The sequence below is a fragment of the Limulus polyphemus genome, unplaced genomic scaffold, assembly GCF_000517525.1.
Source record: "Limulus polyphemus unplaced genomic scaffold, Limulus_polyphemus-2.1.2 Scaffold338, whole genome shotgun sequence".
In the NCBI taxonomy this organism is placed as follows: Eukaryota; Metazoa; Arthropoda; class Merostomata; order Xiphosura; family Limulidae; genus Limulus; species Limulus polyphemus.
In genome coordinates, this window is record NW_013665948.1 from 78,313 (window position 1) to 102,136 (window position 23,824).

At 34.1% G+C, this 23,824-nt stretch overlaps 1 protein-coding gene across 1 annotated transcript in view; it reads left to right on the forward strand.

Moving 5' to 3' along the window:
- The window catches only part of LOC111085338 (FMRFamide-activated amiloride-sensitive sodium channel-like), a 45,180-nt gene extending 21,362 nt beyond the window's left edge, over positions 1-23,818 (forward strand). The window contains exons 5-12 of the mRNA XM_022383465.1: positions 267-427; positions 5,362-5,472; positions 10,821-10,935; positions 11,524-11,596; positions 12,372-12,438; positions 15,463-15,569; positions 17,144-17,219; positions 22,895-23,818. Coding sequence (XP_022239173.1) covers positions 267-427; positions 5,362-5,472; positions 10,821-10,935; positions 11,524-11,596; positions 12,372-12,438; positions 15,463-15,569; positions 17,144-17,219; positions 22,895-23,032 — 848 coding nt within the window. The 3' untranslated portion in view covers positions 23,033-23,818. The remainder of the gene's footprint in view (positions 1-266; positions 428-5,361; positions 5,473-10,820; positions 10,936-11,523; positions 11,597-12,371; positions 12,439-15,462; positions 15,570-17,143; positions 17,220-22,894) is intronic.
- Positions 23,819-23,824: the final 6 nt, after the last annotated feature.

Consider the following 23,824-nt stretch of genomic DNA (forward strand, 5'->3'; position numbering starts at 1 on the left):
GTCACGTGACCATTTGATTACGTCACAGCGAACTTCCTCATACGGGATGCGGTGGGGGGGATCTAACATAATCCGTGTTTAGAAAGGAGTACACCACAAAAAAAAGTTTTCGCACCTCTGCTTTAAATGTATATCAGAGAATAACTGTTCATTTTTCTGTCTGCTTCTCCTAGTATTTGTTAAAGCAATTTTACACTTGCTGGTACATATCATTCAGTTAAGGCGGTAAAAGTGAAACTAAAGAAATGGCATGTTTTTATCGCTAGGTTTGAGCCTAGAACTGGATCTCGAGGTTGACGAGTATACCGTGTTGTCACCAAGTCTGGGTTTTCGCGTGGTTATTCATCCTCCACAAACTCCAGCAAACCCCGAAGAAGATGGCTATGACATCAGCCCTGGCTTCGAGAGTTCTTTCGCTCTTAAACAGGTCAGTACATACGCACGAGCAGGCGTTAAATTTTCAAAAAACTTTTTTATAACTTTAAGCTTTTTCGGTTATGATAACAATAGTGTGATTTTTTTTTACTGGATTATAAGTGCTTATCTAAAACGTAATTCTTTAATTACCAAGATCTTCTGATCAAAAATAAGCTACCTATGTAGATAAAAAGTAATTTGTAAGTCATAACCGAATGAAGACGACAATATTTAAAAAACACACTAAAAATACTTAATGTTATAAATCAGTTTTAATATGCCAGAAAAATTAAGCCTCTGATGATTGTAGTGCATTGAATCGTTAGTTAGGTTTCAGTCTTCAAACAAATGAAATGTTATTTCTAAAGTAGCCTATACTTTACCATAACGTTTAACGTTATAACTATTTTGTTTGTTGAAGTTCGCGCAAAGCTACTCAAGGTATATTTGGGGTAGTCGTCCATAATTTAGAAGTGATAGACTAGAGGTAAGGCAACTAGTCAACACCGCCCACCACCAACTCTTGGGCTACTTTAAATCAATAGTGGGGTTGACCTTCACAGTATAACGCCCCCACGGCTGACCGGAAGAGCATGTTCGGGATTCGAACCTGCGATCCGAAAATTGCAAGTCAAACGCCATCATCTCCAAACCATGCCAGTCCCATTATAACTACTATCTATGTAACTTGTGGTAAAGTAGTTGGGTTCTACAGAAGTAGACTTACGTCTAACCTTATTTGTCAGATAACATCTAAATGTAATATAGGTTTGAAATAGTAAAAACAATGTGATATTCAGAAATTGTGACAAAAATAAGAAATATCTACTACTGTCATATTCTCAAATAAAATACAGATAAGTCACAATCGCAGTAATCAGAAGAACCCCAAAATATAGATGGCAGTGTGCCACTGATGTTCGCAGAATGAACACAGAATCATCTTAGAGTTGGGAATTGTCGCGTGTTGAAGATAAAGTTTAAGATTTACACACCAACACTGTTGAACTTGAAATAATACTGTTTATTCACTTACATTTTTGAATCATCTGAGTTTACAGAACCACACGAAACCAATATTTGATGAACTGGTCTTCTCCACGAAGACGATAATAAACATATCTTCTACTAAAGCTTATTTGTGTGACGACCAGGACAAGACTGATACAAATATCAATATTCAAATACACATGTACCCAATCAAAGAACAAAGAAATAACACTTCTCTGATTTAACCAATCATACACAAGCTGCAATTTCAATGGAAAGTTGGATAGCAGTACGTGAAGATCACCGTCCATTAATTTCCAGTCTAACAGTATAATAAACACAGCAATGCTATAAAAACAACAATATCATAAAAACAACAATATCATTAAAACAAAGAGATAATAAAGGGTTAGTGTTCTCAGGAGAAATGTTGCAGCTTTAAAGATTTACAGTAGTAAAGACTGAACTGTTGCGGACGACTGGGAATATCATAGAAAAAATTAGAATACTGTAGAATTAAAGTTATAGAAATGACACTTTGACTAACAACGCCACTATAGTAATGTGATGTGGAAATATGATACATCTTACTCCCCTATCGTAAACAATTCTTATCATACTAAATGCTTAAATTTTTCTTGAATTCTAAGTCGGAACATTGGATTGTTTATTTGTTTTTGAGTTTATTGCAAAGCTGTTGGAAGGTTATCTGCGCTAGCCGTCCCTAATTTTGAAGTAGTAAACTAGAGAGAAGAGTGATAATCAACACCGTCCACCGCCAACTATTGGGCTACTCTTTTACCAACGACTAGTGATATCGACCCTCACATTATAATGCCCCCACAGCTGAAAGTGCGATCACATTCGATGATGGGATTCGAACTTGCGACCCGTAGATTGCAAATCGAGTGATGCCCTAACCATCAGGCCATGCCAGAAGATTCAGTCGAGGCCATGTGTTAATTCGACGCTAGATGTTACTTTCTGAAATGGATTAGATCAAGTAGATTGTCTACGTTTCCATAAGATAACTAGGTTGTGATTCTCATTACCTTATGAACCTGGAACTATTCTACGGCTGTCACATGGAACAAGGATGTCTCCGGATACTAATAATCAAGTTTTGTTTTCGTTCATGGTGCATCTTTCTTAGATACGTGTACATTTATATGTAGATACTCTCATGTGAACCCTACTGTTTAAGTACCATATCGTACTGTAACGAACTGGTTGGGGGTATGTAGGTGTCAATAAATAGACACAGCCTTCTGAAGCGTATTTAGTCGCCTCAGAGTGAATGAAAATACGATTTTTTTCTGCGCCAGAATTTTACAGTATGGCGTTTACCTGGCCAGTACTATATATATAGAGGTATGATACTTGCCCATTCACATTGCACTGAGAAACGAGACCACTGCTTTTTCATTGTGTTTTTATACATCATGGTCGTATTAAGAATATTCATTTTACTGTTAATCTGCAAGTAGATATGACGACTTGTAAAATGAATGTGTTTGTGGTCAAGATTTGAGGTCATCTGGTTTAGCCAACCGAAGTCGATTATGAACAGATATTTTTCTGATATCAAAAAATTGAGGTCATTTAGTTTAGGCAACTAAAGTCGACCACGAACAGACAGTTTTCTTACAACTTTCTTCAGAGAGTTTAATGTTAGAAAGGATTAGAACAGCCCGATTGCGAATAAATAAAGATAAACTAGACGAAAGCGAATATTAAAAGAATCTGATCAAAATGCGTATCCTACGCAATGAGGTTGAAGAATCGAAGAAATTAAAAAATAAGAACGTTATATGTATCTAAACAAAATACAAACACGAAACAAGTGATATACGATTCTGTTAAGAATCACACGAGACACCTAAGGACCATTCTTTACTAAATTACAGTCAATTTTTATAGATTTACCAATAATAGTACAGAAATATTTATGGTTTATCACAAGTAAACTAGAAAAAGTCAGAAACGGATAAAAATCTACATTTATGTGTAAAAAGACAAAAAAACGAACGCAGTACCCATAAAGCCATTTCATTTTGCAGAGACTCCATTATGCGACATATTAAAACCATTAAATTTTAAGTTGTATCATGATTTATTGTGAATGTTAATGACGCATCGGCATCAGAAGATATCCACATTTATTATACGTTTAAATAGTCGTATGTTATTACAGGAGAAATTGGTGATAAATTATCCAAGGCAATATCTAGATATTAGCGAGTAGATTGCTTGCAGAGAATATAAATGTTTTGCAATTTTCTCGGGTGACATAACATCATCATCATCGTTAAAACTCAAAATGTTATCATTCCTCACGCAACAATGAGTTCGTTCAAAATAAACATGTTATGTACGTGTACATACATACCTGTTTAACGTATATTGACAACTTAGGTAGATTAAATGTAATATTTATAACTAGAAGCTCTTCTAAAAGTTCTTGGAAATCCACAAGTGGCTATACATTTACTGCACATACTGGTTCCCCCAACCTCTCGTTGTTGCGCTGATCAGATAACTTTGTTGTTGGTCCAACTTGAATCTTGGAGGAAAAGAGTGAAAGTATCATGTAGATCTTATGATGTGAAACAACCTTTCATACTGGTAACACCACACCCGAAGCTATTAGCTTTGTACACCACACCCGAAGCCATTAGCTTTGTACACCACACCCGAAGCTATTAGCTTTGTACACCACACCCGAAGCTATTAGATTTGAACACCACACCAGAAGCTATTAGCTTTGTACACCACACCCGAAGCTATTAGCTTTGTACACCACACCCAAAGCCATTAGCTTTGAACACCACACCCGAAGCTATTAGCTTTGAACACCACACCCGAAGCTATTAGCTTTGTACACCACACCCGAAGCTATTAGCTTTGAACACCACACCGAAGCTATTAGCTTTATTCACCAAACCCAAAGCCATTAGCTTTGAACACCACACCCGAAGCTATTAGCTTTATTGGTGCTAAACTGGTACGTAACCATTTCTCGAATGAGATTTTTATATTGTTTTATATCTTGGGAGTACGTAGCGAATGTTATGTTTACATGTCGTTTCATGGTAAAAAACATAATATCAAATAGAGTGTTTAAACCATTTTAACAATTATATGTTCCAAAAATTCAGGTTCAGCTTGTTGTAAGTAGAGAAGTTAAGGTGACATTTCCATAGTGCGGATAGTAATATATCCTTTAAATTGCTCTAATATAGTATTCCGAGCGTAAAAACCAAGAACGTCAGGTTATTTAAAACGTGGATACCATTATTACCTGTTCAATGCCAAATCTAAGTGATCACGAAAGTTTGCTCGTGCAAGAGGCTGTACCCGTGATATTCAACATTTGAATTATATACACATGTTTTGCTTTTCCTGACTTTTTTTTTCTTGTTTGTCCGTTGATATAGGTAGTGAACGAATTAATATTTTCCGTCATGCTCATTGTATGTTTTATGCACACATTGAATAATAGGTTTAGTAACGTATAGTTTCGCGATCATTAGCCAAGTGTGAAACAAATATCATTATGTCGTTAATCACGGCGTTTAAAAGAAATTATTGTTTCTGATAACAAAGCCCTAATGACATGAACATATAAATAAGATCAATGTTTTGTTTTGTCTGTGCGTTTGTGTGTGTCAGACGCATAATCATAAGAAACGTTCATTATGCATACATAAAACGACCACCGCGTATACCGTAAGATCAAGATGTCTTCCGGCAAGTTGAGTGTTATTTCTAATATAGATAACACGTGTAATGCAAAACTAACCAGCTAATATAAGACTTTTAGAATACAAAACTGTTAAGGAAGAATTTTCGTTTATTGGTTATATGAATTGAATATATATATAATTTTGCTTCACTTGATCTGTAAGACTGCCTATATAGCCAATGTAAATACCTGCTTGTTGTTTATACTAGACCACTATTACGAGGTTGCCCTCACCTTTCAATGACAACTGCCACGAGTATGGAAAGAAGTCATACAAGAGCGACCTAACAGACATCAAGTTTACGTCAGGTAGCCAAGAAGTAAGTTCCATTGATACCAGACATTATTTTAGTTTGTTTTTCCACCACCAGACATTATTTTAGTTTGTTTCTCCACCACCAGACATTATTTTAGTTTGTTTTTCCACCACCAGACATTATTTTAGTTTGTTTCTCCACCACCAGACATTATTTTAATTTGTTTTACCACAACCAGACATTATTTTAGTTTGTTTTTCCACCACCAGACATTATTTTAATTTGTTTGTCTACCACTTTAAATATTTTTTTTTATGTGTAGGAATTTTTAATGAATTTACTTTTTAATGGAATATTAATTTGATTCCCCTGGTGAAATAAGGCAGTTCCACCAAAGCATAGTGTTTGCTATTATTAAAAATTGACATTTCTACAGGCAACATTTTTGCAGCGCCCACCATACGGTGGGGGGGGGGGGGACAATACATTTTCACGCTCTCAAGTAATTAGATGGGGGCGGTCATAAAAGTAACGTTCAAGGAATAATTCGGTATAAATTTATGTCGCACTGAGCGTATTTCTTATTAATTAGTGCGTATGAAGACCCCCTAGTTGAAATCAGAAAGTTTAATCGTCGTTAGTTCTTTCAGTTAATTGAGTATAACATTATGTCAGACAGTGAAGCCAACCTGGGAACAAACTGTTGAATATTGTCACAGTATGCGTTCACGGTTTCCATTGACATTAAAGTCATCTTTTCTTTGATTAAAATTTCCGTTAAACGTTTCTCAAAATAAAGCAACCGCCTGCTGTGGCGTTCCTGTCAGCAAACTTCAAACTAAGCCTATCAGGTGTCTCTTCATTAAACACTTCACGGAAATGGGGAAACTTGAAATTTAAGTCCTGTTTTATAGGCCGATAATTTTACCAGACTTTATATGCTATTAGAACGTGTCTACGAAGAAATTACATAGACTTTATATGAAAGAAGTGCTAGAAATGTAGTTCAGAAAAGTAATTTGATTAATTATTTGTTGATTTTGCATCAGTTGCTGTTTATCTAAACGTTAGCATTAATTTAAAAACTGAAATTAGATGAGCAGAATCAGTGATTGACATTGGGAATTTAGCAGAGGGTTTTACTTTTTATCTTCTATATTTTGGTAATATAAATTTAGTATATTAGATTACATAAATATTTGCAGGTTTTTATTAGATTTTCTTTTTTCAGTTAAACCATTCAACTAGATTCTTTATATTAATGAGTTGTATATAACCAGCGCCCCCTGGATAGTGTTCTTTCAAGTTTAGTGCATATTTCAATTTGCTTGAACACACTTTAAAAATGAATGATTTCTTTTTTCAGTCATTATATAGCGGTTTCCCGAGTTCCTAATTATTCAAAATTTACTGTAACGTACGTTTCATTCACAAGTGATGAAAGCGTTTCCATGGAAGCCCTGCAGTTTATAAAAACTTTCATAAAAGGTTTTTCACACTATTCTGTTATTACTCTGCGGCTTTACCCCAAACGTTACTAAAAACGTTTTATTTTGTGTGCAACAAACCAAAGTTAAAGGATCTGGATAGTTAATAATAATAAAATGAGACCATAAGGAAAAATGCCCTTGTTCACAAATAAGAATTAGAAGGAAAAAAGAAAATATTTTAATAAAATAAGCTGACTCATTACGTCCTTAAAAGTTAAAGTTTGTTTGTTTGTTATTAAGCACAAAGCTACATTACGTCCTTGAAAATTAAAGATACAACTTAAGCTGACTCATTACGTCCTTGAAAGTTAAAGTTTGTTTGTTTGTTATTAAGCACAAAGCTACATTACGTCCTTGAAAATTAAAGATACAACTTAAGCTGACTCATTACGTCCTTGAAAATTAAAGTTTGTTTATTTGTTATTAAGCACAAAGCTACATTACGTCCTTGAAAATTAAAGATACAACTTAAGCTGACTTTTTAACTTTATAGTGGATAAAGTAATTGATATTTACTAACGTTAAGGATAAGATTTATTGTAACATTAAAATACCATGTGTTTTATCTCTATACTTTTACTACTATAATTCAACATTAAATAGCTCGACAAACAAATTAACTTTACATGTTTCTTCAGTAATGTTAGGGGGTCTCCATCCAAAATAATACTAATAATAATTTAACTCAAAATTGTAATATTTTTATTCGTTCAAAACCGCATTGAAATATCAACTATAAATATACTTACAACGTTAATGAAAATACTATTACTTCTCTCTAATGGTCTATCGTTGAAGATAGTCTATAGATTGGTGGAAGATAAACCCCCCCCCCCCCATAACACACGCATATATATACTGTTGAATTTTTGGGATTAGACCAAAATAAAGATATTTTTTAATTTTCTAACGGTTAAATGTACCAAAGGTAAGATTTTACTTAGGACTTTCCGTTTACAGAGTGGCATACAAATGAAAGTTTGAAGTCCATGAACAACTCTGTACGTACATTTAACCTAATTTTGTTACTTGGCATTCCGTTGAGTCATACCCGTGTATTTGTTTTGATAAAACGTAATAAAGAATAAATTGATACGTCTAAATGAAAACTTTGTGTAGTTTAGTTTTTGCATCGTTTCGAGCGTTAGCCTTTCGTCAGGCAGTAATTACCGTGTAACAATGGAATTAGATTCAGAAAGAATCGTTGAAAGGTAAGATAATACGAATGTAATTAGAGCCGATTCTTTCTGAAGGTTGAAAGGTAAGATAATACAAAGGCTCTAATTAGACACGTTCAACGTGGAGCGCGGGAACAAAAGTACAGATAAAAACATTATTGAACTTATTACGTATATATTATTAAAATGAAAAAGAAGTAGCTAGAAGAACTAAAATTGGATTTAGAAATATAAACACGGGAAAATATAATAAATATAAGTTCGCAAAACAATAGATTAATAGACTAGCAAAATAAAATAATAATCCAAAGAAAGAAATATGTCCTACGTGATTCTAATCCCATGCTAGTAACTACTGAAAGACACATCTTTCTTTCACGAATACTGACAATATCATATTTCTTCATGTATATTTCTCTTGCTTTTCAGTTCCCTGTTAGAAAACTAGCATATACAAATATATATATATATGTATGTGTGTGTAACAAATTACAGAGGATGACTGAGTTTTGCTCTGTACTTTTCAAAAGATATCCCCCAGAGAGTTTAGTCCTTTTTTCTATTGTTATCTATGCTCTTGAGAACACAACAATGATTATTTTTTATTCCAATGAAAACTATAGTTCGACCGCAGGGCGTACATCGTCAAGCACCATAACACATTTTTAATTGTTTGTAAAGTACTGTTGGACTCGGAGTATACATAAACAATGGGTGTTTAGCTAGAAGATGCCATTAGAAATAACAAAAGGGCAAAAATTAAGAAGACATTCAACTCAGTACTAATTCAATACCCTTTTACTCAATACTAATTCAATACCCTTTTACACAGTACTAATTCAATATCCTTTTCGAAAAAAAAAAACGTTGATATTATCAAAGATAATTATCCCAATAAAAATGTATTTAGAGTGAACACTTAGGACAATACTTAATCCTGTGGAACGTTTGTTAACAATGAACATTTAGAACAATATTTAATCCTGTGGTGGAACGTTTATTAACAATGAACCTTCAGAGCTAGATATATTCCTGTAAAACGTTTGTTAACAATCAACCTCTAGAACAGTGTTTAATCCTCTGAGATGTTTGTTGACAACGAACTTCTAGGACAATACTTAATATTGTGGAACGTTTGTTAAAAATTAACGTTTAGAACAACATTTAAACCTGTGAAACGTTTGTTAACAAAGGAACATTTAGAACAATATTTAATCCTGTGGTGGAACGTTTGTTAACAATGAACCTTTAAAGCAAGATATAATCCTGTGGAACGTTTGTTAACAATGAACCTTTAGAGCAAGATATAATCGACTGAAACGCTTGTTAACAATCAACCTTTAGAACACTGTTTAATCCTCTGGAACGTTTGTTGATAATGAACCTTTAGAACATTATTTAATTTTTTGGAACATTCATTAACAATGAATCTTTAGGACAATACTTAATCATCTGAAACGTTTGTTAACAAACTATTTTTACTCTACAATTAACTTCAATTCATAAATTAAGTATCTATAATAACTAAAAGGCAGAAAGAATTGATATTTGATTGAAACTGAAACATGACCAAACTTACTAACACAGCTCAATATATTCTATGAATTTAAGAGTTTTTGTTTGCAAACGGTTTGATTTAAATGTACATACGACAAAGGTGAATGGTTACTAGAGGCTATTGTACGTGTGTAGCACACCGTCTAACAGGAAACTATCGTTGTTATGAATAAATTAATTTGAATTTGAGCATTAACCTCTTAAAAACAACAACAAAATATTCACTATAAAACTAACCATTGTTATGGAATTTAAGTTTAATTTGAAGAACGTATAGTATTATTTGTTCTCGTGAAAGTATTTAGAGAATATACATAAATACAAATTAATGTTGACATGACAGAAGTCTCTAAAGGTCATACTTTAATGTTCATGTTTGGCATTTCGATTGTAGAATGTGTTGAATATTTTCAGTGTATAGAAAATAGAAAATAAACTTTGAAAACACATGAAGCCTATATTCACTAATTTCAACTGATTACTGTTCATAACTTAGAATCATATCAAGCGGTAAGTCTTTGGATTTACAATGCTAAAATCAGGGGTTTGATTCCCCTCGGTGGACACAGCAGATAGCCCGATTTCTGTACACCACCTACAAAAGCATGGAGTTATTTTTCACTTTAAATTTCACCACCTGTTTAAAGATGTCCGTCACAGCTGCAGGAATAGATGTTTTCTGTCACAGCTGTAGGAATAAATGTTGTCTGTTATAGCTGCGGGAATAGATGTTGTCTTCAACCATCATGCTTACACAGAAAAATGTTGACCAGACGTTTATAGGGCGTTATTTTAAAAGTAAAACGTGTTCATATCTCTTCCTCTGTACGTCTGTTAATAAAGAAGTAATTCTTAAAAAATATATCTAGTTATTTACGACTTTGAAACTGTGACCAGATTTGTAACTAGTTGCAAATTAAATCTATAAGAAATATAAATATTTCTTACTTATTTTTTAATATTCCGAAGTTATTCGATAGGAAGGCACTTTGTGACATTAGAATTTCATTTAGATAATTAATCAATGGTTTTGTCTTGGTCGAAAATAATCTGATCTAAAAATTACGAAGGACCAGGAAAGAATATACGAGTTCCTGTTGTTAAGATGGATTAAGATAATAAATGCAATTTAGAATACCATAATGTATTAAAATTCATCTGTTTTTTTTTTTTTGGTTTCTCATAGTCATGCATTAAAAAGTGTCTTCATCTGGAGAGTCTTCGTAGATGTGAGTGTACAGATCCTTTTCTGTCAGTTGACCCCCTTTCGGAATCCTGTGATTTGTCAAACCGCAGCCAAGGTAAATAAACTAGAAGATAATATCAGTCGTTTAGTTGGCCTTAAATACGCAGTGATCTGCTACATAAAACTTGTAATTTTCTTTTATTTTATTCGACGTTCTTCAGGCAAAGCATATTATTATTATTATTACGAAATTATTACACGTGTAGCTTTATATACTTGCAGCTACTGAAACAGCGTCATCCACAGCCTGATGATGACAAAACCTTGTAGAAACGTTGTACATTTGCTGTTATGTTAAACTTATATTAAAGTTTTTCTTCATTACCCATTCAAGCCGTCTCCAACCATTATTAGTTTCAAAGTGGGTTCCTCGTCATCGAATTTGACAGTCCATATTGTGTCCACCGCGGGGATCCCTATAGATATGTTAGAAAAAATATCAATTAATTTAGAATCAACTTAATAATAATTTTAAAAACAGTTACCTAAATTATTACATATGTATTTTTTTTTTATCTTACGTCGTATTTTGACAGACATTCTTTTTTCTTGTTTTGTCACTGCGATACTTGAATGTATGAAACATATTTGGCCAACATAGTTCCAGATGAGGCTTAGTATATTCTACAACTCTTTCTTGCAGTTTGTTGTCTGGATGATGTCTTAAACTACTTTAAAACTAACGACCTGCCTTGTGATTGTCCTCTGCCATGCCGGTAAGACTTTCTGAATTTATATGAAACTAAGATACTTCGTGATTTCTCCAAGTTACTTGATCACTCTTCAAATAAGCATAATTTTAAGTTCGGGAGCAATGTATATAGTTTTAAATATATTTTTTTTATTACGTTTTCATGATTAACGATAGAGAAAATATTACAACTGTAGACATTGATTACAAGTGAATTTTATTTGGATTATGTGCAGATTTTTGTGACTACTTTTTACTTCACAAAATATTAGCAGTAACTGTGCGCTAACCGTCTAACGACTACTTATAAGTCCTCATACACTTCTACCCTCCTCAATCTAATAGTAACTGTTCAGGAGGGTAGAAGTGTTTGAGAACTTATAAGTAGTCATGAAAGGTTAGTGCACAGTTACTGTTAGATTGAGGAGGGTGGAAGTGTATGAGAACTTATAAGTAGTCATTAGACGGTTAGCGCACAGTTACTATTAGATTGAGGAGGGTGGAAGTGTATGAGAACTTATAAGTAGTCATTAGACGGTTAGACAATCTAACAGTAACTGTGCGCTAACCGTCTAATGACTACTTATAAGTTCTCAAACACTTCTACCCTCTTCAACCTAACAGTAATTGTACGCTAACCGTCTAACGACTACCTATAAGTTCTCATACATTTTCACCCTCCTCAATCTAAGGAGGGTTGAGCTACTCGACTCTTCTTCTGCTCTGCTAGGCAATAAATAAATAAACATGGTATGATGTTAGAGAAAGAAAAAAATTCAACGATGTTACTGTTTTTGCAGTAAAACTTATTATGACGTGTCAACTTCGAGTGCATGGTGGCCATCACCGTTGGAACACAATTATCTCGTAAGTATAAAGTCTAGAATTCAATCCATACTGTAAGATAGTAGTGTTGGCAATGAAGATCACAGTATTTGAAACGAAGATACATATAATTAAGAACTTCTTTTTAAAGTTAAAACATACTGATAATAAGATGTAATTCTTAACATTTTTTATTTATAGTAAATGTGAAATAGATAATCGCTTATTAAAATTACCTCTGTATTATTTTCTAAGCAGAAAGCAACAAGAATGCTTTTCTTAGTGTTCGTAAAAAATTGACAGTGAATTTAAAAAGGTTAATTGTAGTATAGAAGTTTCCAGTCAGCAAAAAAAGATATCATGAATACATTGTTAGGTTCAAAACTTGTGATAGAAGGCTATTGAATCTTAGCTAATCTGAATTATTAATTTATATTATTAGCATATTTATTTCGTAGGATTTTTAATCGTGTCTGTAGAACCTAGAATTATGTGTTCCTTATTTAACTGTCCCCCCTGTAGTTCGGCAACAGATCTTATGGTTTTAATACCCGCGGCGGGTATAGTACAGATAGCCAATTGAATAGCTTTATGTTTCACAACAAACAAACAAAACAAACATGTTTTTCTTCCATAAGCCCGAATCTAAAATTTTCGTATGCAGAAAAAAAATTGTGTTATAAGATTGATTAGATGTAGGAAGATAGTTAGATTTCTTTACTAAATTGTGTTATAAGATTGATTAGATGTAGGAAGATAGTTAGATTTCTTTACTAAATCTTGGTTATATATCGTATCTCATTTCAGATGTTTGCCTAACGATCGTATCTCATTTCAGGTGTTTGCCTAACGACAGTTAAAATGCAATAGGGCCATGGTTAACGGCCTGAACTGTGGATCCGAGGATGTGGCCCCATTACCTCCAAAAATATATATAATAAACAAAAAATCACGCTTTTCAATCTGGGGCCTTGTGTGCGTTATAATGATGACGGTCAAAATCCACTGTTCGGTCAGACAAGAGCAGTCCAAGAGATGGTTCTGGTTGCTGTTGGCTAGCCGCTTTCTCTCAAGTCTATCAGTTCAAAATTAGGAGCGGCTAACGTAGGTAGCCCTTGAATAGCTTTTCTCGAATATCCGAAAACAAACAGAAATTCAGGATACACATTTGTTCTTGTCGATCAGCCATAACTCAGTGGTTAGCGTGTCGGGCTGCAAAGCGAAGGGTATAGGGTTCGAGACATAATGTTACTGAATACGCTCCGTATTTTCAGCTGTGGATGCATTATAAAAGTTACAGTCAATTACATTAAAAGAGCCCGAAAAAGCCCTTGTGGCGATGGGTGCTTTGGCAGATGCCTTTCTTCTGGCTAATAGTTGAAATTCAGGGATAGCTATATGGATTTTAGCGGTTTTCGATCGTTTATCCCACATGTGCATAAAGTGTTTTCAGGTTAAAAATTATAATTCCTGTTTGTGAGTAACCCTAGTTTAATGATAAGATAAATCCTTACTCACGTTCATAGTATTTTAATGTATTTTCCTCGCATTCACATGACAAATAAGTGAATTACTACAACTGATCTCCACAACACTTTTAATAAGACATGAATGTGAAAGATATGTTCAAGTAATTCAAGATTCTTTTAAAAGCCTTGTTATTACGTGAGATCTGTATCATGCAGTATTGTTGTGTTAACGAGTTGTTTCTTTGTTTGTTTTGAATTTCGCGCAAAGCGCTAGCCATCCCAAATTTAGCAGTGTAAGGCTAGAGGGAAGACAGCTAGTCATCCCCACCCACCGCCAAATCTTGGACTACTCTTTTACCAACGAATAGTGGGATTGAACGTCACGTTATAACGCCCCCCCCCCCACGGCTGAAAGGGCGAGCATGTTTGGTGTGACGGGGATTCGAACCCGCGACCCTAACCACCTGGCCATGCCGGGCCTGTGTTAACGATGAGAAAATGCTGGTTAACTTTTTGAAACTGTTAAGGTTTTCAGCTATATTCAGCATTCTGGCTTTTTCATATTAAGATTTTCCAAGTTGTACTACCTAACACATTGACTTATTACGTATAGTGAAACCTATACTCCTAGACACACTTCTGTAGGGTCCCCGAAAGTGTTCGGTTTCAAGAGAAAATAAAGCCAAAATTAAGAGTAACTAATATTTTTATTTCTTGCTTTCGAAGTTCATATATCATGCTGTGCTGTAGCATACAGAATGCATAATTCTTCTCGTGATTCATGGTATGCGCACGTTTTACTGACGTCAAGACAGTACCAACTGCAACATTAGGCGTCTCTTATGTGACGTCATTTTAGTGTCTATTGACTGATTGACAGACAACACACTACTGTATAGTGGTGCGAATGGTTAAAACAGGTGATCCTCCATACAGCGCTTAGCCCCCTTTCAGGAAAATGACAGTATGAAGATAAAGTTCAACTACAAATGGATCCACCACGAATTTTAAATTGGCTTTGGTTATTGTATGACTTGCTGAATGAGTGGCATATAGTTACAAATGACGGAAGCTCTTGGCAGGCAAGACAAGTCGGTCATAAATGTCACCAATGAAACTTTTTGTGTTCTTAGGAAATAAATATGTAAAATATAGTAAAAATACGTATAAATATGAAGACTGTACCTCACGTATAGGAATATAAATCAATTATAAGTATTTTTCTCTTAGATTTTTTTCTGTCAACAAAATATTTTAATAATTATTAATTTTATTTTTAAGCGCAAAGCTGCACAATGGGTTATCTCCTTTGTGCCCACCGGAAGGATCGAACCCCAAATTTAAGTATTATAAGTCTTCAAACTTACCACTGAGCCATCGGGGACAAATGTGGAAAAGCACGAATGTTTGAGCTAGTTTTAGAACTGGAAATCCTCAAGAACTGTGTCCTAATAAGAGTACAGAGTTTATTAAAGCTTAAAAAAACGCATTTTTTGTCTTAATGTTTTTTGTAAGACGGAATTTCATGATATTATGTATGGGGTCTACTTTTGTAATCATTCGATAACCACACATTGGTTTCTTGGGATTCATATAGGTGCGTAAGGAAACCTACAGACAGCGAAGGTCAGTGCCTGCCTCACAACTCACTCCATTTCCCTCACCAAGAGATAGCGGCGGGATGTCAACTTTCCAGAAGATTAGGTATTCTAGAGTTTTCTTTTAAAATAAGTTATAAACTAGAATTAGCTATAAGTGGCTGATTAACTACGCTAGCATAAAAAATATCATTTAGAAATAATATTTTATCAAGCTTTGTGGCTTTTTTTTTATCTTGGTATCAGAGCTAACCTGTTCTTTAAATTTCCCCAATGTTCAGTTAGACATGATTAAACTATGCCAGGAATTATTGAAAGAGGCAGATATGGTAAATACGTACGTAGTTGGAGATCGTGGAAATCTCGTTAATCTAATACGAACAATTACTGGTTAATATAACGTCAACTTTGTTAATGTAATACTACTTATAGTTTTCAAATTTTAGTTTTTAAAAAAAAGTTCGTTCGTTTCATTCAACCATTTGTGAAGAGGTTGAGTAAAATTTTAATATATTCAAGAAACTGGGCCATATAACATTATTAGTCTTGTTTAAATATGACCATACATTAATAAATATATACTTACATATTATGTTGGGAGAATTTGCAAATTATTGACCATCATTATCATATCTAGAACTGGTATGAGATGATAATGTCTCCATACTAGATATAGTCCAATAGGTAATACATACGTTAACATTTATTGTAAAAGCCTGATATATATACTTTTCTGCTCTACTATTATATAAGCTTCAGAAACCAAAACATCTTTGAAGTGCTGCCATGAGCATCTCTACAAGCAAAGTTCTTTAATTTTGAAAAAGGAGAAACTAGTTTATCAGCAACTTTAAGATAGAGTAATATAATCTGTTTATACCCTCTTTAGTACCTTGGGACTCTCTATCAGCAACTTTAAGATAGAGAGTAACATAATCTGTTTATACTGTCTTTAGTACCTTGGGACTCTCTATCAACAACTTTAAAATAGAGAGTAATATAATCTGTTTATACCCTCTTTAGTACCTTGGGACTCTCTATCAGCAACTTTAAGATAGAGAGTAATATAATCTGTTTATACCCTCTTTAGTACCTTGTGACTCTCTATCAACAACTTTAAAATAGAGAGTAATATAATCTGTTTATACCCTCTTTGGTACCTTGGGACTCTCTATCAGCAACTTTAAGATAGAGTAATATAATCTGTTTATACTGTCTTTAGTACCTTGGGACTCTCTACCAACAACTTTAAGATAGAGAGTAATATAATATGTTTATACCCTATTTAGTACCTCGGGACTCTCTATCAACAACTTTAAGATATAGTAATATCATCTGTTTATACTTTTTTTAGTACCTTAGGACTCTCTATCAGCAACTTTAAGATAGAGTATTATAATCCGTTTATATTCTCTTTAGTACCTTGGGACTTATGCCTTACAATGGGTCTTCATTAAAATACAAAAAATACATATAATGCTTACATCAAAAAACAAACCAACTTACAATAGCTATGAAACTTTAAATTACCAGCATTAGTATAAATATGGAAATACGACAGTCACTCCTCAGCCATTAAAATAGAAAATATAATATTTCAAATCATTGTTTTCTTTTCATAAAAACTGAAGAGTGAAAATTATGTTCTTGTATATACATACATGTTGTTTGTGATTATAGGATGTCGAAGGCTAAAGTAAAGGTCTACTTCCAAACCCTGGAACACGTGCTGTACAAGCAAGTGCCTGTTTTCCAGGTAATCATACCTTATTTTACATACAAGTGCCTGTTTTCCAGGTAATAATATTTCATCTTACACACAAGTGCCTGTTTTCCAGATAATAATATTTTATCTTACACACAAGTGCCTGTTTTCCAGGTAATCATATCTTATTTTACTTACAAGTGCCTGTTTTCCAGATAATAATATTTTATCTTACACACAAATGCCTGTTTTCCAGATAATAATATTTTATCTTACATTGTATCTTACACAGAAGTACCTATTTTCCAGATAATGATATTGTATCTTACACACAAGTGCCTGTTTTCCAGGTAATCATATTTTATCTTACACACAAGTGCCTGTTTTCTCGGTAATCATATTTTTATCTTACACGCAAGTGCCTGTTTTCCAGATAATCATATTTTATCTTACACACAAGTGCCTGTTTTCCAGGTAATAATATTGTATCTTACACACAAGTGCCTGTTTTCCAGATAATCATATTTTATCTTACACACAAGTGCCTGTTTTCTCAGTAATCATATTTTATCTTACACACAAGTGCCTGTTTTCCAGATAATCATTCCACTTTGAAACTCATGGAAAATGTTCAAGCTGTATATAGTACATACATGAACGGTACAATTAGGGTAAGCCTTCGTTTTGTGGGAGCCTGACAATTGAGAAATTTGGGGTGGGGGAGAAGGTGTGAGTAAATTTTTCACTACAAATAACATCATCTTCCACAAACATAAAATTATCTGTCCAGAAAATGAGAAAAGAGGCAATTAAATAGACTAATTTCTGTTCTCCACAGTGTATCAGCTGTAGATTCTAGGTGCTGTGAAACTACGTTTGACACATATAGCTAGCCTGCCATTATTCATGAATGATACATAATATTTTCGGTCATAATGATATATATACTATTTGCATACCTTTTTCCCATGTTTATTTCTCAAGACTTTTCTGTTTAGATTTTTTAATACTTGCTCCTCAATGGCTCAGCTGTAAGGCTGCGGGCTTACGACGCTAAAAATCGAATTTTGATACCTGTAGCGGAAAAGCACAGATATCCCATTGTGTAGCTTTGTACCCAACAACAACCATGGCATAGTACGGACTCTAAACATCAGTTTTGTGTTCAGACAGTGAATAACCATATATTTCTACGTGCCATAGCTAATTTTTTTTTAAGAGGAGAAGATATATGTATGTGTGTTTTATATCTTCTGAAATAGACCAACTTTTAAAGTTGATGAGACTCGTTAGACAAAATCTAACATAAAAAGTTGAAAAAATTAAAGATATTCAAACACGTTCTCGGTAAATAATTTTCCATTAGAATAATAGTAAATCAAGGTTAAGTATTTATTTTAAAATTTTACTCTTTGTTTTGGGAATTCGCGCAAAGCTACACAAGCCGTCTCTAATATCGAACTAACAGAGGAATGACAACAACAGCAACACCACCTACTGGCCACTTTTGGACTGCTCTAATCGAGTAGTGGTATTTGACTTTACTTTTACAACGCACTCACGGCCTCAGAGTACGGAGCACTATTTTGTCGCAACAAGACGCGAACCATGGATCTTCAGATCCACTGTCTAGCACGCTAACTACTAGGTCACACCAGACCCTAGAATTATGAGCAAAGATACATAAGGACTATCTGTGCATAACCGTTCCTAATTTTAAACTGATAAACTAAGGATAGGGCAGCTAGTCAGTAGCACCCCCACCTACTCTTTGACGACTCTTGACTGATCGAATAAAGGATTTAACTGTCACTCTTATAGCGTACCAAAGTGCGAAGCGCGTTTTTGTGGCAACAGGTCGCAAATCAAGATTATACAGATTCATAGTTAGGGTGCACCATCCACTAGGCCACTTCCGACCTTCTAAGCATTTAAAAATTAGCCCAACATTTAATTTCTTTGCATCATTTTATGCCTTAAATAATTCCAAGCGATGTAATTAGGATGTTTTCATGCAAAACATATCTGATATGAGTATTTTTATGTTTGTTTCGAAGTTTATTCTTCTTTGATTTCTAAGTTAACTCTTATTTCATAAGTGAAATTATTAGTTTAGGTTAAAATATTAGGTCGTCAAGTAATTAATGTCACGTTTTGGAACACCTTTATTAACCATCCCCCAAAAACGTACATCACGTATAACATTTAAACGAACCGCTTAAACGTCACGTTAGTGTAGCTTATATAATGTGTAAAGTTTAGTATACTCTAATCCCTTATAGCGATGGTGCACGACGAGACACACATTCGTCATGTAATGCTGTTTGAATATAAGAAGTGAAACAACGCCTCTGTAGCCACAAAGAATATCAAATAAGTTTATGGAAATGTTTTGAACGTTCGTAAGTGTCAACAACGGTTCAGCAAATTTCGTTCAGGTGACTTTAGCCTTATAAACTGTGACGGCAGGGACCGGCATGTTGGAATTGATATTGATGCTCTAAAGACACTTGTTGAGTCTAACCCAAGGCAACACACACGTGAACTGGCCCTGAAATTGCATGTCTCTCGTGAAACAATACGTAAACATCTAAAGAATATGGGAAAACTCCATAAAGAAGGTGTTTGGGTGCCTCACGAACTCTCCGGTGATCTTAGTTTCCAACATGTGAACATTGCTTCATATCTTCTGGCGCGTAATGCGCGTGAACCATTTTTGGACAGAATTGTCACTGGTGATGAGAAATGGATTCTCTATGCGAATATTAAACGCCAAAAACAATGGCCCAGTCCTAGACAAAAACTACTTGCGACCCCAAAACCTGGACTCCATCCGCAGAAAGTGATGCTTTGCATTTGGAGGGCCATCAAAAGAGTAATTCATTTCGAACTCCTCAATCCACAGCGAACTGTCAATGCAGAGATCTATATTCAGCAACTGGAACGCTTAAATCAAGCCCTTCGTCAGAAACGCCCTTCACTCGTCAATAGGAAAGGTGTTCTTATTCTCCACGACAATGCACGTCCACATGTGGCACGTTTGACGCAACAAAAGATTATGGAATTGGGTTGGGAAGTTCTCCCCCACCCACCATATTCTCCAGATATGGTACCATCAGATTACCACATTTTTCGTTTGCTGGAACACCATCTTAATGGGAAAACGTATGCAAATGTGGAAGGTGTTAAATAGAACATCGACATGTGTTTTTTGCTTCAAAACCAAGTGATTTTTTAATCAGGGTATTAACAAACTGATTGTAAAATGAAAAAGCGTCATCGATAAGAATGGAGACTATTTCATTTAATTAACAAATGTTTTGTTTTGATATATAAGTTGTTCGAGTTTTTTCATCTAAAATAAAACCGACATTAATTTCTTGACGACCTAATATCAACGGCTTATAATTCTTTGCCACAATTTTTTGAATAACTTTACAAAGAATTATAAGCTTTGCTCTCCGTGAGTAAAAACAGACGTGCTATTCGCTAAACATATGAGTGATTCTAGGAAAACTCCCCCGATAATTGTCTCCCAATAGAATCCCCCCACACACAAGATACAAGTTAATGTATTTATATTTTATTTCAACATCATTTTGTAGAATAAACATATAGTTATGAGTACATAAGACACCTCTTTTACAAAAAACAACAACAACAACAACACAATGTGCATACATTTAAAACTAAAGAAGATCGTACTAAAGAAGAACAGCTGAACTATAGGTATTTGTGATACAAATATTATCGTAATAAATAAATAATAGAGACATGTCTTGAACTGTCCGAACAATTTCATTGTTTGTTTGTAATTAAGCACAAAGCTATAGAATGGAGTTATCTGAGCTCTACCCACCACGGATATCGAAACCCGGATTCTAACGTTGTAAGTCCGCAGACATACCACTGTGCCACTGGGGAGGGGGGGGGGGTCCGAATAACCACACTTATTCGTAATAAATGGGGCCGTTATGTATTTCTTACGAAAAACAAGAACATTATGACAACTCGTGATAATTAATTATGAACAGTAAAATCAAAGATAAATTATATATTTCTCGTTCATAAAATAATTGAGATAACAAGTACTTGCACAGAAGAAAAAGCGTAATATTTAGGCTACAATTTGTGTTTCAATAAAAGTTGTGCATACAACATTGCTGCAACGTTGTGAAAACGTTTTCGTCCTTTGTAAATTTTCAAAAGCATAAAGACATATATTTACAATTAACGTCTAACAACGCCACAACGTTGACACAGCATATAATGCATGACGTTGTGGATTTTATCAATGCACGACTATTCAGCAAAGTTGTAGAAGCGTTGTGTGTTAGCTGGGTTAATGTCAAGTGATTATAAATACAATGTTTTAAATTTTGGGATGCAATTATATTGGGCGGGGGACAATTATTGAGGGGTAGGGGACAATTTTTCTGATGCCCATATGAGCAGGTTTCAAGTGTTTTTATCAGCAGGTTTAAATTTTTAGATGTAATATTTATGGTTGTACGACATTCTACTGTCTATGACTGTCGCGACATTTTACTATCTATGACTGTCACGACATTCTACTGTCTATGACTGTCACGACATTTTACTGTCTATGACTGTCGCGACATTTTACTATCTATGACTGTCACGACATTCTACTGTCTATGACTGTCACGACATTTTACTGTCTATGACTGTCACGACATTCTACTGTCTATGACTGTCACGACATTCTACTGTCTATGACTGTCACGACATTTTACTGCTGGCAAGGGATGCAGCAATTAATTATTTCATTTGAAGGTTTTTTTGCATGTATAGAAATTATATTATCGGAATATTATAAAAAACTATCATGATGTCAAAAAAACCTTGAACACGAAAATTACGTCATACAAATTTGTTACCCGTGGAAACATAAATAACTGTGCATGTATTTGCTATATAGTGATGGCCTTTTTAAAAATCCCAGCAAATTATTCAATTACTTTGTTACTCTGTTTTTCCAGCAACTTATTCAATATCATTATGTTTAATGCGATAGTTTATTAGTTCATTGTAAAATTTGATAATAATCTCGTTCACTGTGCTAGGAAATGTTTTGAGAACATAATTATTTGCCGACAGTAAAATACACCGGTAGTCATTTTACTACGGCAGTAAAATGTCGCGGCAGACATATGTCAACAGTAAAATATAGTGGTACTAATATTTATTTATATATATATTATTTTTTCTTTGGGTACAAAGACTTCATTTAATACATGTGAAAAAAAAATGGCACATAAAGAAAATATTTCAGACTTTATTAGAACGACAAGGAAGGGGGACACCTGTTTAAAGTTCTATTCTTTAATTGAACTACGAACTTCTTTGGTATAAAAATAATGTTTCTGGTCGCTTAGTCCCTACTTTCAATCCTGGAGTCCCCCCAGTGGCACAACGGTATGTTTGCGGACTTGCAACGCTAGAAACCGGGTTTATACTCGTGGTGGGCAGAGCACAGATAGCCCATTGTGTAGCTTTGTGCTTAATTACAAACAAACAATCCTGGAGAAAAGACGAATGACGTACAAACTTTTCCTAGACTGTTTAAATAAAATGTCACTTTTCGTAACAGTGTTTTTCGGTTGTTATGTGATCTTTTTATGGTCACAGATCTGTAAGTATTTTCGAAATCTTAACATTTTACATGCTAATTACTAAAATATGATTTTTATTTTATTTTCCAGGACTCTGAGCTTTTCGGACAATTGGGTGGTCAAATGGGTCTCTGGCTTGGAATTTCCCTCGTCGCCTTGTTTGAATGCTTGGAGACCGTAGCACTTCTGGTTCATTTTCTGTGTATGCAAAAGCGTAAAAACGTTTGAAATGTCTTAACTTTTCTTTTTTAAAGAGGAACAGTTTCGACTTATGAACATGCGTGTTTTGTCTGAACTACAAGTAATCTTAAGACGTTGTTGACTATTACTCTTATTCACGCTTTACTGCAAGATACAGTCACATATAGCTTGAAATCGTATTTCTGTCAGTCCCAATGTTATGAACATATTTGTTAGATTATTGGCCGTTATCAGCAAATCCTCAATATATAAGACATTCAGAGAATGTATTTTTGGTAAGAATCCTTACTATGATACAACCTTACAAACTGATTATTTTAATCGCAAAAGTAATCATTTATACAAACATATAGAGCTAATTTAAATCAATGTCTTAATTTTTTTCTCTGAGATTTTTTGGTATGATGATATAGTTGAGTAGACTTGGGAAGATTTTTTTTTCCTACCACTATGAAATATCCGAATCATGTTTTAATAATACAAATAAGTAAAACGTAACTCCAAACACAAACTAAACCCTAAACTTAACATAAACGTGGTGCTTTCACCCTCTCAACTCACTACTTCAGAGGCTTGAACGTTTAATTTTTTAACCGTTTTAGTCATATCGCATATATCAAACAACTTGAAACTGACAAGCAAATAGCTGAGTAAGTTTGCCTTTAATCACTCAGTGTTAAACGACGTGAACAGTGTTTCTTGTCTGATCACTTTTTAGAGTATGTAGACATCGTTCTGGGCAGTTTTCAAATTTTTAAAATATCAATTAATCCATCTCTTTTTAAAAAATGTATTAGCTGCAAAAGTCAAACTGATATG